General features: G+C 35.8%; 1 protein-coding gene across 1 annotated transcript; it reads right to left on the bottom strand.

Moving 5' to 3' along the window:
• Positions 1-1576: 1576 nt before the first annotated feature.
• On the bottom strand, positions 1577-4759 carry LOC126462249 (PHD finger protein 7-like). Its single transcript, XM_050096058.1, has one exon. It carries the CDS (start codon positions 4431-4433, stop codon positions 3066-3068), a length of 1368 nt encoding a protein of 455 aa, XP_049952015.1. The 5' UTR covers positions 4434-4759; the 3' UTR covers positions 1577-3065.
• Between the last annotated feature and the right edge of the window lie 11796 nt (positions 4760-16555).

The raw sequence follows: 16555 nt of genomic DNA, 5'->3' as shown, positions 1-16555 counted from the left end.
GGTACACCTAGCTAAATGACCAAAAAGATGATGCTGTGTCCATTGGATGGAAGAGCATAGTAAAGTCCACTCACAAAGGGCTTCAAAGAAAGTAACTTTCACTGTCAAATGTACCAAGACTTAATGTGATCCAAGACAGCACCAGCAAAACAACGTAATGTTGTTCTTGTTTACTATATTGTGTGCTTTTCCACTGACATATGACATTCATTATGCATAAACAATACATATTGTTGTGAGTTTAGGTAGCTGTGCATCACACAAGCACAAGTGTAATAAGTAACACATGGAAACTTTATATAAATGTAATGTAAGTTAAATAAATTACCTTTATAAGGGACTATAACTGCTGTTTAGCTTCATTTGTATGTGACAAACGCATCAGCAGAAATCCTTTGTCTGCAGTGGACTGCTCATCATGTGAAGTGTTAAAGAATTGGTAAAGTAACTAAAAAGCAACTAGAGGTAAAAGTAATGTGGATAAGTAGGAAAGGTAACAGCTGGACCTTAAGACAAAAAATATGAAAGTCCTCAATGAAATAAATGAAGACAGACAAGTTCTTCAGGAAACATAAACCTCATGGACCATATATTAGTAAAAGATGGATGACAAACGGATTTTATGGCAAAATACTGCGTAAAGGAGGTCTTGACAGACACAGGAAGAACTGGAAGATACAATCTGTTACTTACTAAAAAGGGAATGTAAAAATGGCACAAATTTCCACTTTAGAATATAATGAATGTAAAATATAACATGATGTAGATGTGTTTAGTGTAATTCACATACTATACTGTCTCCTTAGCGCATTCACAGTCGCAGGTTTTCACGAAATAAATACATATTAGCAAGACAATCCACGATATGTTGGACAGAATTCTGTGCTGATAAAACAATGAAGATGCAACATTTCTTTGCACAATTCTACCACCTGCTTGAGTCCCTCCAGGAACACACACATTTGGTTAAATAAAAAGTTCATTTACTATATGAAATCCTAGATAGCTGAGACTCATCACGAAATATTATGGAAAAGTCATAGAGCCAAAGTAAAATCACATACAAACAAAATTTAAAAATGTCTATTGTGGAATCTTTTATTTTGGTATGGTAGAATCTAAATGGAATGTAGGTAGTTTGTGAAGTGAAGCTGCTGACTGTTCAAACTTGAGTAGCTGCCATTACCATCTCCACAAAGCACTTTCTTGCATGAGGTTTGTCATTACCATACAATAGTTAGCCAAGTTTTTTCTATTGCAAACAGCAGATTGGAATGCCAGTATCAAAGACAGAAAATTGGTGTGAATATATGATGTGAGGGAATTCTATACAATGCTAAGCCCCCACTACACTACACACACACACACACACACACACACACACACACACACACACACACACAGTGTCAGTTAAGTAAAAGCTCCAGAAATATCAGAAATTACACTTTTTTTTCTGAACACAAAGTAGTCTTCATCAGTACAATAATGTGTTTATGAGAGAAGACATTCATCATGGGAAAAGTACAATTGTAATGTACAGAGAATTGATGTAGCCAGTGAAAAAAAAAAATGAAAACAAATGTCATTGGAGATTTATTCATAGCCTGATGAGCAACACACACACACTATAGAAAAGTTCACAAGAATAACAAATAAATACACCGGAAGTGGTATAAATATCGTACCACAGAAGGTTACATGTAAAGCTGCAACCAGTTTTCACAATAGCTGATTAATATGTACATGACCATAAATTATAACACATTTAAACACAAACTGAGAAGTTTAATACCACGTCAGTATGTGATACATTGAAAAATATATAAATGTTAGTAGGTTTTCCGAGGCCTAATGGTGCCGCTGAAACTCTCACTGAAGCTACTGCTTCTGTCTTGTTACTGAGGATGCACACACACACACACACACACACACACACACACACACACACACACACACACACTTCCTTTTCTTTTTTCTGAAATGGTAAAGAAAACAAACTCAACAATCAAATACCTATATGAAGCAAATAACCTTGCATTTCTTGTTGCTTAACAACACAAAATTATCTAACATCTCTATTACATACCCAACATTGGCTGTGAGCTATTTCAAACCAGCTCTGATTGTTGCTGGGCATTCCTTAGTTAACATAAAAAGCCTCAACAATTTGTTTTTACATTTACATTTGTAGGCACACAAAGCACAATATAGTAAAACAGGAATCATTCCCGAGAAAAAAATCTATGACAAATATAGAGATTTGCTCTTTTTCGTAAACATATAGCTCGGGAAATGCTCAGACAGACTGTAGACAAAAATTTACACTGCAAGTGAGACAAGAAATTAAAACAGTCCAAATATAACAGTAAACAAACAGTAACTGCAGTTATACTTTGGCATCACACACTATTACTAGAAGAACACTGTGAAGAAAATACGAATCTCTGAGGGCTGGGACAGTACTGCCCCATTAAAAAAAGTGCAGGGATAAAACAAATTTTATGTTAATGTAGTTCAACTTAATGCATATGTACCACTCTTTTCTTAACATAACAATGACAATGTTTTATGATAAGACACACACATTAAGAAATCTGCCACATTACTAATCAATAACTTCCTGAGGTAAGATTCAAGAAGAATCTAGTGACAAATTAGTTCCTATTTTCGATAAATTACAGTTGGTACTACCTATACATGAGCTACAATGAGTACGTTACCAAACAAGTTTTTCCTCTATCCCACAGTGACTGTTAATTTTATAGAAACACAAAATTCTTTACAAACATTTCTTTGAATAACCACATCAATTCTTGAACAGCAGAAATCACCGGTGACAAAACAGTGTTCTCAAATTGAAAAATAGAACTGGGTTCTTTGAGCTTCTCATTCAAGGACAAACAAGAACAGTTCTATATTTGATTTTCTGGCTGTATGTGGGCAATACTTCAGCAAGAATTTACACTTAAAAAGGCACAACACTCATTAATTGTAACTGTACTGTGTATATACTGAATGGATGAGAATCAATTCTTCAAAAGACAGATTCAACAAGCACACACATATTAATCATACATTCCATATTCTGACTCAGGCTCAGAAATTTCTGCAATATCACTATCATCTATCTGTATAATCTTTTTTCTACGTATTACTTTTATATCACCTGCTACTTTTGGAACTGTACATATATTTTCATTCAACTTCACAACTTCAACATAATTGCCATTTTTTGTCTTGAGTTCATATTTATGATTGTCAACTAACCTAACTTGTGGTTCGTAGTTAACAAGTTCTATATCTGAATCACTTGAGCTCACTACTACACTTATATTTTCTTCAATATCTGTAATAGTATTATATGTAATGGCAGGCTGTTCTTTGGGCATTTGCAAAGATGCTGATTCTGTTTGAAGTGGGGACTGCTGCTCTTGTTGTGGAGCTGTTTCTGCAGATGTTACACTCCTTACAATTCTGGTGGTGTCGCTGAGATGCAAACCGGTGACCTCTGAGGGCTGGTCTGGTATGCTCTCAATATCAATTGAAATCTCCTCGTCTTCATCATCTTCATCAGAACCTTTGTTCACAACTGTACTGCATGTTGAGCATTCCCAAACAGGCCTTTTTGTCTTAAGATTACCACAGATTTTGTGTGTTCCTTGAGAGCCACAGTATCTGCATAATATTATTTCCCACATTTTTCCTTTCACATTAACTGAACGTGACTTTGCCCTACATATCTTAGCATCACAACGAGCATAAGTCTGAAGCAACTCTTCATAAGCATTTGGTACTAGCTCCCAAGAGGCATCTCGTTCCGGGACAAATATGCCATAAAATTTCATTGTTTCTTCAAAAATAGGCTTATTACAACACAACGGACATTTAAAAAAGTAGCCACTACTGAGAGCTAGTTTCTGCAAACAGTTTTTGTGAAACCACATATTGCAGCAAGGAGCCCAAATTGTTTCTGGGGACGGTTTTGGTCTCAAATCATCAGAACATATAGAACAGGTGACATAATCAGTTTGAAATTTCTTCAAAGCCAATGCATCAACTTTCTGAACGAGTCTGTGCTTATCACAAAAGGATCTGAATGCTCCAAAGAATTGGTGAAATGACGACTGTTTCAATCCGCAAGGTAGGTGAAAAACTTTCTGGCATTTTGGCGTCCCACAGTATATCGAGGCACCTCTTTTTTTACAATAGCTGCATGTAACGTTTTTCACACGTCGCACTTCTTTCTTAATGTCATCTAGCAAGAAACCCCGAATGCCTTCATCGTCTTCTCCATTCTGCCGTATGTGCGTGGTCAGTAGCAAACAGAAGTAATGCGTGGCGACAGTTTCCATTTCAAGAAACTCACCGTAACGAATTTCGTCATCAACTACGGAATTGCAAAAGCAACATCTCTCTTTTCTTATCTTGCCCATTGTTCTTACAAACTGTCACACTGATACTACATTTACGGACTTCGCGGTTACCACATTCACATGCTCACTTTTGTAAACAACAACAAAACGCCTGACAGTGCAACCACCAATGGCAACCAGTTGTTCCCGATCACATAACAGCTGACTGTAGCACAAACACGTACTTCCGGTAAACAAAATTTGGAACGACAGTCTTAAATTGCATAATTTCCAAATTTAGAATCAGTATACGAGAATTTTGTGTGATTAACAGAATATAGAGAACTTCATAAAACAACTAGACCAACAAAATCGTGATTAGTTAAGCCCTTCTTCCACAGGCAACGAAAACTTGCACACAAGCGACCAGTCAACTGGCGTGCGGAAACACACTACTGGATTCACTTTCATACCACATGCCCAGACAGAATAGTTAATGAAAGCCGATTAACTTACTGGCCACATGCACCTCCCTCACCATCACGTAATTGTGACCCCACACGTTGAATAACATTGTCAAATCGTTGCTATAGTTCAATTTCTGAAATAATATCAAAATTGATCTCCAGTCAGCAATGTTTCTACAATCAACTCTACCTGCACTACGTAATTATATTCGGGAAAATTATGTATACTCACACGTAGAAATCTGTATATGCTTTTATTCATAACTTAGCATTAATTAATTTTTAAAAAATCTTTCTTCGCGGCCGTTCCCATATATTCTGAGCAACATCATTCTTCTTAACAGTTCTGTTTTTGTAGTAATTTACTGAAACATCCCTAAGTGATGGCAACGATTTACATATTTCTATGCCCTGTAATAATAATGCTCTTTTGTCTTGTTTTGAACTCATTTTCCATACAACAACAACAAATGTACCGGTAAGCTAACCTACGTCCTTGGTCTGTCACGGATATTGTCGGTACTGCCCACAGACGGCTCAATATTATCAGGCAGCACATTATATTTCCAAAAGTTTTGATATTCTCAATTTCACTAATAGACTGTCAATATTATTACGCATACTAGAAATATTGTCGCAATTACTGATCGTTTATCGGCCGCTTACAACGACTACAATATAACTGGCGTTCGCCACAAATAAAGCGATGAAATATGGCGTGAACGTAAACATAAGGTTACGCTACAGGTCGCTCTGTTACCACAAACTTTATTTGTCACTCTTATTAATTAACGTAACCAACCCACCACCAATTCATCACCTCTCAATCTAACCTATGCTACTACAGCTCTATTTGTCATGTCAACGAGATCGACCAGTTTCAGCCAAACGCCAGTTATGCTGTACTGAGTTAAGCGATCAATTTGTCTAGGAGCAAGTGGTGGCCGGTGGATCTGGCGTTATTCTACTTTTGTTCGTTCGACAGCATAGGTCGTGAAAAGTGGGTTTGTGTATGTGAATAGGTAATGTCATCTCAAGAAAATAGGATTTTATCTTTAACTATTAAATAAATGTATTGAAAGTGGGATAACTTCGTTAATCCTTAGCATAGAAATCTCATTATAGCCTTCAGTAATTTCTTATAACTACTTATTTGTAATAAAGTTACACAATATTGTTCAAAGCAACACAAAATACTAAAGAAGTATTATAACTAAGCACAGGCATTTGCTGAATTTCATGTTATTGGTGAACAGTTTAGATTGTAAAGTTAGGCTTATTTTAATTTCAAAACACAATGATAATAACTATTTCCTTTAGTGGAAATAGAATAATTATTTGTGCTTCTAGAGTGTAAGAGCTAATTTTCATCTAATTAAAATCCCATGTAGAACACTCATCATTCAGTGATTGTGCCAGTAAGAACACTATCATATTTACATGGGATTTTCATTAGGTCAAGAACAGCTTTAAATATCTGAAGATACTAGTGAATTACCTATTTCAACTTTGTGGTAATAGTTAGACTCAGTGACTCAACCAAAAATATATTATAGTTCTACTTAAATTAAATATCTTTGCAATATTGATTGGTTTGCAGGAATGTGAACCACAGCAAATCTATTGCCTTGGTTACAATACTATTGGGATACATTGAAGCAGAATGAGAACAGATCTATCTAGTGGCAGTTTCTGTAGCTCTTGGATGATGGTGCAAGCGGTTCAGATGGCCAATAAGTTAAACAGCTTTTAACTTTTCTGCTTATCAAGCGAGCTGGCATGATAGTGAGCCAGCAGATTGTATCCACAGGCCAGTGGGATGGCTGGTGTGCAGGTTGGGATATGAATGTGCAACTTTTCATTGCCAGTTGAAATGGTGATTAAAGGTAATATTTGAATCAGATTTGCCTGTCATCTGAAAAACTGGAAGATATAGGTAATAGTACACTAATAAATAGGAGATCCTCTCATGAAACTAAAAACATATCTTGAACTTGATACTTACAACAGCAAGTTTATGTAAGTCTGCAGGCTTTCGTGGCCATTGTCACTGAAGTTAAAATCTTCTGGGTTATTAGGCTGCATCATGTGAAACACGATGCGGCCTAATAACCCAGAAGATTTTAACTTCAGTCAACAGCAAGTTTGACAGTTACAGTTTATTACTCCTATAATTTTTAGGACTATTGGATATCAGTACTGAATATGACCTACGCTTCAATAAAGCATGCTGAGGAAGTCATTACAGCTGATGGAATATCACATTTTTTATAGTATCACTATTCGAATTCTAGTTGTGTTTCTACGACAGTAATAGTAGTTTAACTGTTTCAGAACATTGTGTGAGAGTAAGGAATCATATTTTCGATTCAATATTATCCAAAGTAAATATAAAATATTTTTATGGTTACATTCACATTTTATGATTTTTATTTGCTTGTGTCTGATGCTCACACAGAAAATGTTAGTCCAAAAATACAATACAAATCTAAGCACAGTCAACAATGCCCTTGCAATCAGTTTGCAGTAAGTCTGTTGATGATTTACGTAGGGCCAGTATTACAGTGTCATGTTTCTTTGTCAAACAAAGTTGAGATGTCTAATACCGATGTCAAAGAAATTTGATAGAGAAATAGGGAACTTTGTTAAATATTGCCTTTCATTAAGGAAATGTCACCAAGTCCAGGGCATTGCTGTGAATTTAATCATAAATTCTTTCATCTTCTATTCATTGAACTATTAAATTAACAGCTCGGAGCGCTGGCACTGCTACAGGTATTTGATGCCAGTAGTGTGTTTGTAAATATAGCTACAAAATTTAGTTGACATGTTCCTTCGACTCTTTTTAATAATCTTGCTTTGACTTGGGTGGTGGGTAAGCGAGGGGCACAACACATGCTATTGATCATATGCTTGTAGGCAGATGGAAAACGCTGCAGGGATCTTCAAATCAACACTCGCAGCTATAACCATCTAACTCTACATTTGGAAACATCCAGGCAACTTTACAGCAAGCCAGAATAGAGGAGAAGGAAATACTCTCAAATAAAAAGAAGAATGTTAGCTTTCCATTCTACTTTATCTACTTTTGAACTTTGGATGCCACAAGTTAAAATGTGGTTACATTTGTGGTTGTCGGAACAATAATTCTATTAGTTAAATTATTCAAAAATGAAAATAGTTCTTATTGCCCATATTGTGTGTGCTAAACATTTATTTACCTTGAGGAATTCCTCCTTCATTGCTTTATAAATCACTTCACACATTTCTTGAATTATTTTGGTCTGCTGTATTTTGGAGTGCTGTATTTTAAGCTAGAATAGCTCTCTCCTGTAGCAAGAAATCATAGTGTTGTGGTGAGCATGTCTTGTTCACATGTAGCATTTCTGAACTGAGTATTCTGTTTTGTACTATGAGGAGCCCCTTTGCTGGGCAAATATTGAAATACACTTTCATCAATTTGTAAGTAATTCATACACTTACAACTCCCAAAAAATTGCTGAATACGTTTCTTATCTCGACATAAAACTCACGACTTCGCCCAAGTATGTTTCCTTTTTTTTCTGCTGTTTCTCTTCCAAATGCGCACACAATGCCATTGTGATACAAGCAACTGCAGCACATAGTAACGAAGTGCTGTTTCCGCCACCTTGAACTTTAATGAAAAATATGATGACAGTGCTATACCTCTTTTTAACGACATATCAAGGATCCATGTCAAAGAAATTTGACAAATATTTGATCATATTTCATTGTCAAGGAAATATGATAATGTAGTACCAGCCTAAGTAATACTTTTCTCTAACAATATATGGTTGCATGAGTAGTCTGCATTTACTTGCACAGTATTCTCAATATGTACTTCACTCTGTTATCTGAGACACAAACACAAATATTTTGCATTAAAAAGTTTCTCATCGGAATAGATACTTGCAGCACTATTTGCTAATTTTCAACTACAAAGTGCTGATGGTTGAAGGTGAAAACTGTAGTTATATGCAGAGCTATGACAAAACTCAGGCATTGTCAAAGAGACATTTACAAAATTGTGTTATATTGTTGGTTGAGGTAGGCCAATGAAGTTTCTGCGTCCAGACCATACCAATTGTCAGGGATCAACTTATGCCGACTCAACTACAGTCCAGTTGAGCTTTGTACCTCTTCTCTTCCCCCTTTTCTCCCCCTGTGCCTCTAGTAAATCTCTGCACAGTATTAAACTAAGGGACTAAATTGACTGTATTGCATAAAAATGACCCCAAGTTCAAAGACCGCAGAACTCCCGGAAAAGTACATGCCCTTCCCTTCAGCTTACCTCATCTTTGAAAATATTTGCACAAAATTTCTGAATGGTCGAGAGAGACAGAGAGAGAGAGAGAGAGAGAGAGAGAGAGAGAGAGAGAGAGAGAGAGAGAGAGAGTGACAACTTGTGGCTAGTGGGAGAGAGATAGCCTGTGCATCAGCATAAGGTATTTGACAACCTGCTCCATCTACTGCCACTGCTTCTGCTCCTGCAGAGATTGAAGCCAGGACACAAATGTACTCTCGCTCTCTCTCTCCCTCCATTTCTCTCTCTATCAAAGTAATCCAGGAACTGTGCGTTTTATTAAAAGCCAGTCACCTTACAAATGCTTTGTTTCCTTCATTTTATATGAATTTTCCACTAGATACCAGGACAAACAGCTGGTTTTTTGTAGTTTTGTGCTGTGGAAATCTCCTGTCATACACCATGACACGTAAACTTGCAGCAGGAGTAGACAAACTGGGAGTGTAGCCTTTCTCAAAAATTGCCCCGTGTTTACTAATTTCAACAAAACCACTGACTTTGGCTTCAGCTTCTTGTGGATATGTCGTCTCGATTTTATTATACACAGTGCACAAAATACTATTATTTTTAATGTTAACAGATCTTACATGAATTGATGTGGGTTGTATGTAAATTTGCACCATATCAATCCATTTGAAACAACCATGAACAGCGATACATTTGAAGACGTTTCTTTAAGGTTTCTCTTGAATCGTTCGACAAATGATCTTTCAAGATCGAAAATGCTGAGTGGTGATTCATCTTATGTTTATTCCTTAGCTTCATTGAATGAGTATTGTAAAATTAATTACCTGTCTTCTTGTAAATGATTTGGAATGTTACTACTTCCTTGTAAATTTTTCTAAGTGCATCTGCAACCTCAGCACCACTTTCAGTCATTAGAGCAGTGACATATGCATATCTGAAATACACATCAATGACTGTTAATAAACATTTGTAACCTGAACCGTATTTGACCTATGGAATGTGGTAAACCATACTGGTGTGATAAAGGTCATCAGTTCCTTGGAGATAACGATTCTCCTTGGATAAAGTTCTCATGTTGGTGATGCAGTTCTTAAGCTATTTCAGCTTTAATGCTGATTACAATAAAGTCAGTTACAAGAGCAAGGTATCATAGGAATGAAGTAGTTCTTTATGAAATACGTTACAGATAGAGAATAAACAAAAAACAAGCAAAAATTCTCCAGTTACAAATATTATTGTTAAAACATTAGATTCTTTTCAGTGTTAAAAACATTATATTTTTTCATTATTTAACAACAGGTTTCATTCCTCTCATTGACATCAAAATTAAAATTTTATGAAACCAGTATTACATTTCTTTCATTGCTCAACAACAAGCTCATTTTGCTCATTGGCACAAAAACAGTTAAATTTCTTTTATTGCTCAACAATAAGTTCCTTTGCAATCATTGGGATCATATAGCAAATCTCACAAGTGACAATCATGTCACCGCCATTCCAACAACTTCACATTTAACTCTCTGATCACTGCTTTGTATCTGTCTACACACATTTTTGATCTGAATGCAGAAAGTGAGGGGCAGCCCTCGTCTTTAGTATTACACACATCATATTCTGGCCACCCATACAGAATCCACTTCACTTTCTTGAAATCCTTCATGTAGACAAGCGACTAAGGTGGAATAAATGTTTGTACACCATTCAGCACTGTTGAGTCCATACTATGATGATGGTGATTTTTCAATAACTAATTTGCACAAGTTTGAAACCGCCAAAAACAACCATGCTACTACGAGCACCACCGAATATTCGAAATGCATTTCGCTTCTCAAGAAATCGATTGTTTGTGGTATGGAATCCTTGGAAATAAAGAAGACTTGTTACATGGTTCTGGAAAACAAAGAAAATATAGCATTGAGCAATTTCAAGCTAAAAAAATCCCAAGTGTGATAGTTGTTTCTCTCTAACCTTGTGTAAAATTTCTGCATCCTGCGATATGGTCACAACTGCAATCTGACTCTCAGCTTATAGATAGAGTCCAAATGCATCCACAGTCAAGAAGTCTATTACCCTTGGGAATCAAATAAGTTTCTGGCAAAAAAGAAAATATGCCAGTGAGCAACTCATGCAAAATGAGACAGTCTTCCTAAGCATGAGAAAAGTGTGTCCCCTCACCTTCAGTAATATATCTGACAAATCACTGATCAGTTGTGGTTGCCAAGGGTTGTTACATAGGCTAAAGATCCAAGATGGCCACATGTCCAACCACATGATATGGCGTCACTTCCAGTCAAGTAACTGCAAGACACCTTTCATATATAAAGCATTAAATCTCCCATATACAGGTACACCCTATTTCCCAGTTGGTTGAAGGCGTCCTATCTATAACAGAATTATGAACAACCAGGTGCTACGCTAACGGATTTTTTGAGAATGGTGTTGTTGCATTTCAGTTCTCATATCAATGACAGATGATTTCAGTAGTTCTTTATCTTTTTGTGAAAAATCGATGCTTGTGGAACTCTGTATGGCTCATGAACGAATTTCTTCTTAGTTCTCTCGCTCTCTCCAGAAAACAGTGACTGAAAGCTGCAGTACATTTCATACATATGTTCAGTGTTCTTTGTGCTAAAATCGACTAAATAGTTATCTTCAGGATATATAGATGAAGTCAGATATACCTTAAACTCCTTCATGTCTATTTGTGTGATGACAATAAAATTCCTGTTTGTTTGAAAAATTAAAATTATGTATTTTCCAGCCTTGAATGTTGCATTGAATTTAACTTTCCATTACCACGCAGGAATCCCTGGCGCAACAAATTCAGTTAAATCCCAATGATGGAATGCTGGAGTTAGGCTTAGATGATTTCTTAAGATATTCCATAATGTCGTTTGCTCTTCCTGATACACTTATGTTTCTGGCATTTCCCAGTAAATTTATTCATATCAAATTTTCAAATTGTCTAAGATAATACATTAAGTGTTTTTTGGTGCAAATTGGTACAAGTTCATGGCAAGCATTTAAAGTAATTTTCATTTAATCCTGTGATATCCAAGTACCATACTGACCAGGATACAGAAATCGAAACATCCATCACCAGCAACTAATTCTTTTAGTTCATTTCTTGTTCCATACCCAGCACTCTTCATAGTGATTCACATATTGGCGTAAAAGATTAATATCCTTTCATTAGCACTACAATTTCTGGATTGTACACATGATCAATTGTGTAGCTTTTCAGATGATAGCGTATTTTCGAAAATGAGCGAAGAGTGAAATTTTTACACAAGTAAATGTCTGCTGTTCTGATTCTTTGACATATCTTTCTTCGATATACAGACGATTCTTGCATGGGAGTAGGTTGCAAATGGTTTTTACTATTGATATTTGAAGCGAATTATAAAGTCGTCAGTGATAATGTTTTCTCTCTCGTTCAGTATGTAATTAATATCGTTTTAGTTTTCTTGTTCCTCACCTTCTTCATTTAACACAATGTCGAACTAAAGTTCGCACCGAATGATGCTAATATTTAGAACACTATGTGTCCCAGTGATATAGTGTTTGTCGATTTAGAGGGATCGAGATATCATCCATATTCTTCTCATCTTCTTTGTTCTGATCATTTTTTCTCTGTGGATACAACATGCTGTCTGAATATAATGCCCATTACGTTTCCTTAAATTTAATCAAACAATTGTTTCTTCACTATCGACATTCATTAGATATCTATCTTGTTTGTTATACTTAACTCTGAAACATATTTTACCATGAATAACAGCCCACAATCTTATATCCAAGTGGCGCTGGAAGTCAAAACCGATGTAAGTGGTGTGCAAAAGCAGCATTGTTTATGAACTTCCATAAATGTTTCAGTGAATGTTTACAATGTACACATTCTCAGTGTTTATTAGATTTTCTGCTGTTGTATGGTTTTGTTCTGAATGACATTAAAACTGAGCCTATGTTATCATTCAGCTTAAAGTCAACATGTAAATCACTCCACATCTCACATCATTTGAGAGTTTTATTTTAACTAACATTTTATGTGACATAGCTTTTTTTCTTTTTCTCCACATCACCCTCTCAGTCTATGGCTCTGTCTCCTGCCACAAGATGAAAATAATGTCATGAAGATCATAAGTTTCATGATTCAAAGTAATATTGCCGAGAATATTCAGATCACCTGTCTTATTACAATAGTAAAAATCATCGTTTCTTGATTTAATAGCTGGCATGCAGTTGAGTAAGATAATTTCATAAGTATAATGAGACAGATTTAGTGTGGGGATAAAGACAACAGTTACAGTTGAGCATTTACCAGATAGGTTAAATGTTAGACCAAGCTTGATGACATCACTTGTGATACCACGAGTATGTGCTTCCTGATTTATCTACAGTTCAATAACTATAGACAAAAGTGAATAGATCTCGAAATTTTAGATAAATGAGACACATTTCAGTTATAAACTGTTGTATGGTTTAGAAATACTTCACTATTATGAGAAGAGGCAGTAAAGTGTCGAAGACATAGAAGTAATATACAACATTACCTTTCATCTTCTATCATTTCCTATATGAACCAGGATCATTTTCTGTCTGGTATTTAACAATGAAATTCTCACATTTGTTAGTGATTCTGGATAACATAAACTCATTCTCACATAAAGACATCTAAAAATATGGTATTTCCAATTTTTGACATAATATTCTAAGTCAATTCTAGTAAGAACTTTTGTTGGAAGAATGTTCGAGGAAAACTTTTTGTTTTCATCGAATTCAGTCAATTTTTCATGTATTGTCCCCTACAAGGCAAAATATGTAAGTGACTTTTTTATGCTTACAGTGCTTATGATAAATCATTAGGAATTTGCATCAACTGATAAAAATTTCAACAGCATAGACCGTTATTTGGTTTGAACTGGACTACCATATACACCATGATGTTGGACAAGAATTTTAACTGTCCATTGAAAATGTCATGTGAACTTTGATAGTATTGTAATTGACAGTACTATTACTTAACAATGAGTCAGTTTAGGTGTCTAGAGCATTAAAGATGTTACAAAAGTGTGGTGTGAAATATCAAAATGTTCTGAAAGTGAACAGAGTTCAGAGCATAAGAACATATATAATATAAGTACTAGAGCAACGGGAAACAGCTGTGATTATGCAAACTCAGAGGAGAATGTTTTTATGATTTTCATGCTGGATAATGAACTGCTGAATATTATACTGAATACCAAAATTATCTATAGTAACCAGCAACAATTGTTAATACAACATTGAAGCTATCCAGTGGTGAGTAAGAAGGAGAAACAAGGGTGCTACTCAAGTTACAATCCTGTAGAACTGTTATGAAAGAGTACAACATTTTCCAGTCGCCACATCAATAATTTTCCTTGTAGATAGACAAGAAGGCAGAGATACTCCAGGGTACAGTATTGATAATCTGATCTGGATACTACCCAGTGACAAGAGAGATGAAGAAAGAAGTGAAACAAAAACAATATTACAACCCAATTATAAGGAAATGCAGGAGATCAACTTGTTCTAGCCTTCACAAAAAACAAACCTGTGAGAATGTGGAGTAAGAGGAGAGAGGTGTTAACAAGACATAGTTAACAATAACGGAATGTCCTAATTTAGACGAAAGAAGTTAAGCAAATGAAACGTATCGAAAGAAGGAAAGCAAATGGGAAAACAAGTCCTTGCTATGGGAGAAGATGCCAAAATGATAGGCATATCAGTTAGCGATGAAGGCAGAAAAATATTCTTTAATGAGTAGCTATTATAAACTTATGTTTTATGAACTAAAGAAAAACTGGCTGTTAGACTGCATGGCTATGGGAAAAGATGAAAGAAAAAAACTAAAGCTGCAGAATCTCAAATAAGGAGTACAACAGTGTATAAAGTTATGGTAAATAAGATACAAGAATAGGTGTGCCAGCACGTTTTGGTGAAAAGTTTATACATTAGCTAGACGACTTTCAGAAATACTATTAAAAACGCTGTGAGTACACATGAGGTAAAACCAGATGGTCAGGGAGGCATATACCTAAAAATAGGACCGCAAAGGCCGAAAGTAAACAAGTAAAAATCTTTTATTGATAGCTTTCCTTTGGTACTCTTTCATTACTGCAGAAAAAGTCTACAATATTGTGCTTGTCTTTTGAAATTGGCAATTTTACTAATCGTGAAAGACTTTACATTGTTGATTGTAAGGAAAAGAACATTCAACCAGCCAAGCAAGGTATTTTCGTAGTATCTTCACAAAATATGATTTAGGTTTTCATGTCCCACGAAAGATAAATGCAACCTTTCTGAGAAAGTTGACCAAATCGAAATAAAAATTTGGAACGAAATTTGAGATTAAACAATGATATGCATAGAGAAGAAGCTTAAGAGTATCAACATATGTCTGTGACCGATAAAAAAAGGAGATAAAAATTTTATCTGTGCACCAGTTAAATTTCAGCGAGTGTTGAATATACACCGTGGCAGAAGCATGCTGCCTTAATTTTCGAGAAAGATTTCTGTACGCAATTTTACTGCATATAAAAGTAGTACAATGGATGGATTATGTTATATTTTGGATGAAATGCAAGGGAAAAAAGAGTAAAATGAATTCTGCATAGCTTTCACGCTTTATCCAGGACATATTGACTGTAATATGCCACATCCTGTAACCATTTCTCTTCTTTGTGACAATGGCATCAAACAGACCAAAACCAAGCAAGTCCTTGTCATATAGCACACATTTCTAAAATAATTTAAATATGTAAAACAAATCAATACAATGTATTTTATTAGTGAGTATACTTAAATACCTGCATTGTCCATTGTGGCACAGGTTTCCCTGCACCATTACTACTAATTTCCTTCCCTCTTCCACTCGTAAATAGTGCGAGAGAAAAACGACTTTCTATATGCTTCCATACGAGTCCCAGTTTCTCACCTTTCTTTGTGGTCCTTACGGGCAGTGTATGTTGGTAGCTGTAGAATTGTGTGGCAGTCTGCTTCAAATGCCGGTTCTATAAATTTTCTCAATAGCGTTTCTCGAAAAGAATGTCGCCATTCCTCCAGGGATCCTATTTGAGTTCCCAAATCATCTCCATAACACTTATGTGTTGTTTGAGCCTACCGGGAACAAATCTAGCAGTCCACCTCTACATTGTTTAGTCTTCTTCGATCTGACCTGGTTCAGAACGAGCGAGGTGGCGTAGTGATTAGCACACTAGACTCGTATTTGGGAGGACGACGGTTCAAAGCCGCGTACGGCCATCCTGATTTAGATTGTCAGTGATTTCCCTAAATCGCTTCAGGCAAATGCTGCGATGGTTCCTTTGCAAATGCACGGCCGATTTCCTTCCCCTTCCTTCCCTAATCTGATGGGACCGATGACCTCACTGTTTGCTCGCCTCCTCCAAACCAGCCAACCAACC

This window comes from Schistocerca serialis, chromosome 1 (genome assembly GCF_023864345.2).
Source record: "Schistocerca serialis cubense isolate TAMUIC-IGC-003099 chromosome 1, iqSchSeri2.2, whole genome shotgun sequence".
In the NCBI taxonomy this organism is placed as follows: domain Eukaryota; kingdom Metazoa; phylum Arthropoda; class Insecta; order Orthoptera; family Acrididae; genus Schistocerca; species Schistocerca serialis.
Note: the sequence above shows the minus strand (reverse complement) of the source record. Positions and strands in the feature narration are given on the sequence as shown.

Bases quoted from the DNA above. Each gene is read 5' to 3' on its own strand.
- LOC126462249 (XM_050096058.1), bottom strand. From the start codon at position 4,433: ATGGGCAAGATAAGAAAAGAGAGATGTTGCTTTTGCAATTCCGTAGTT.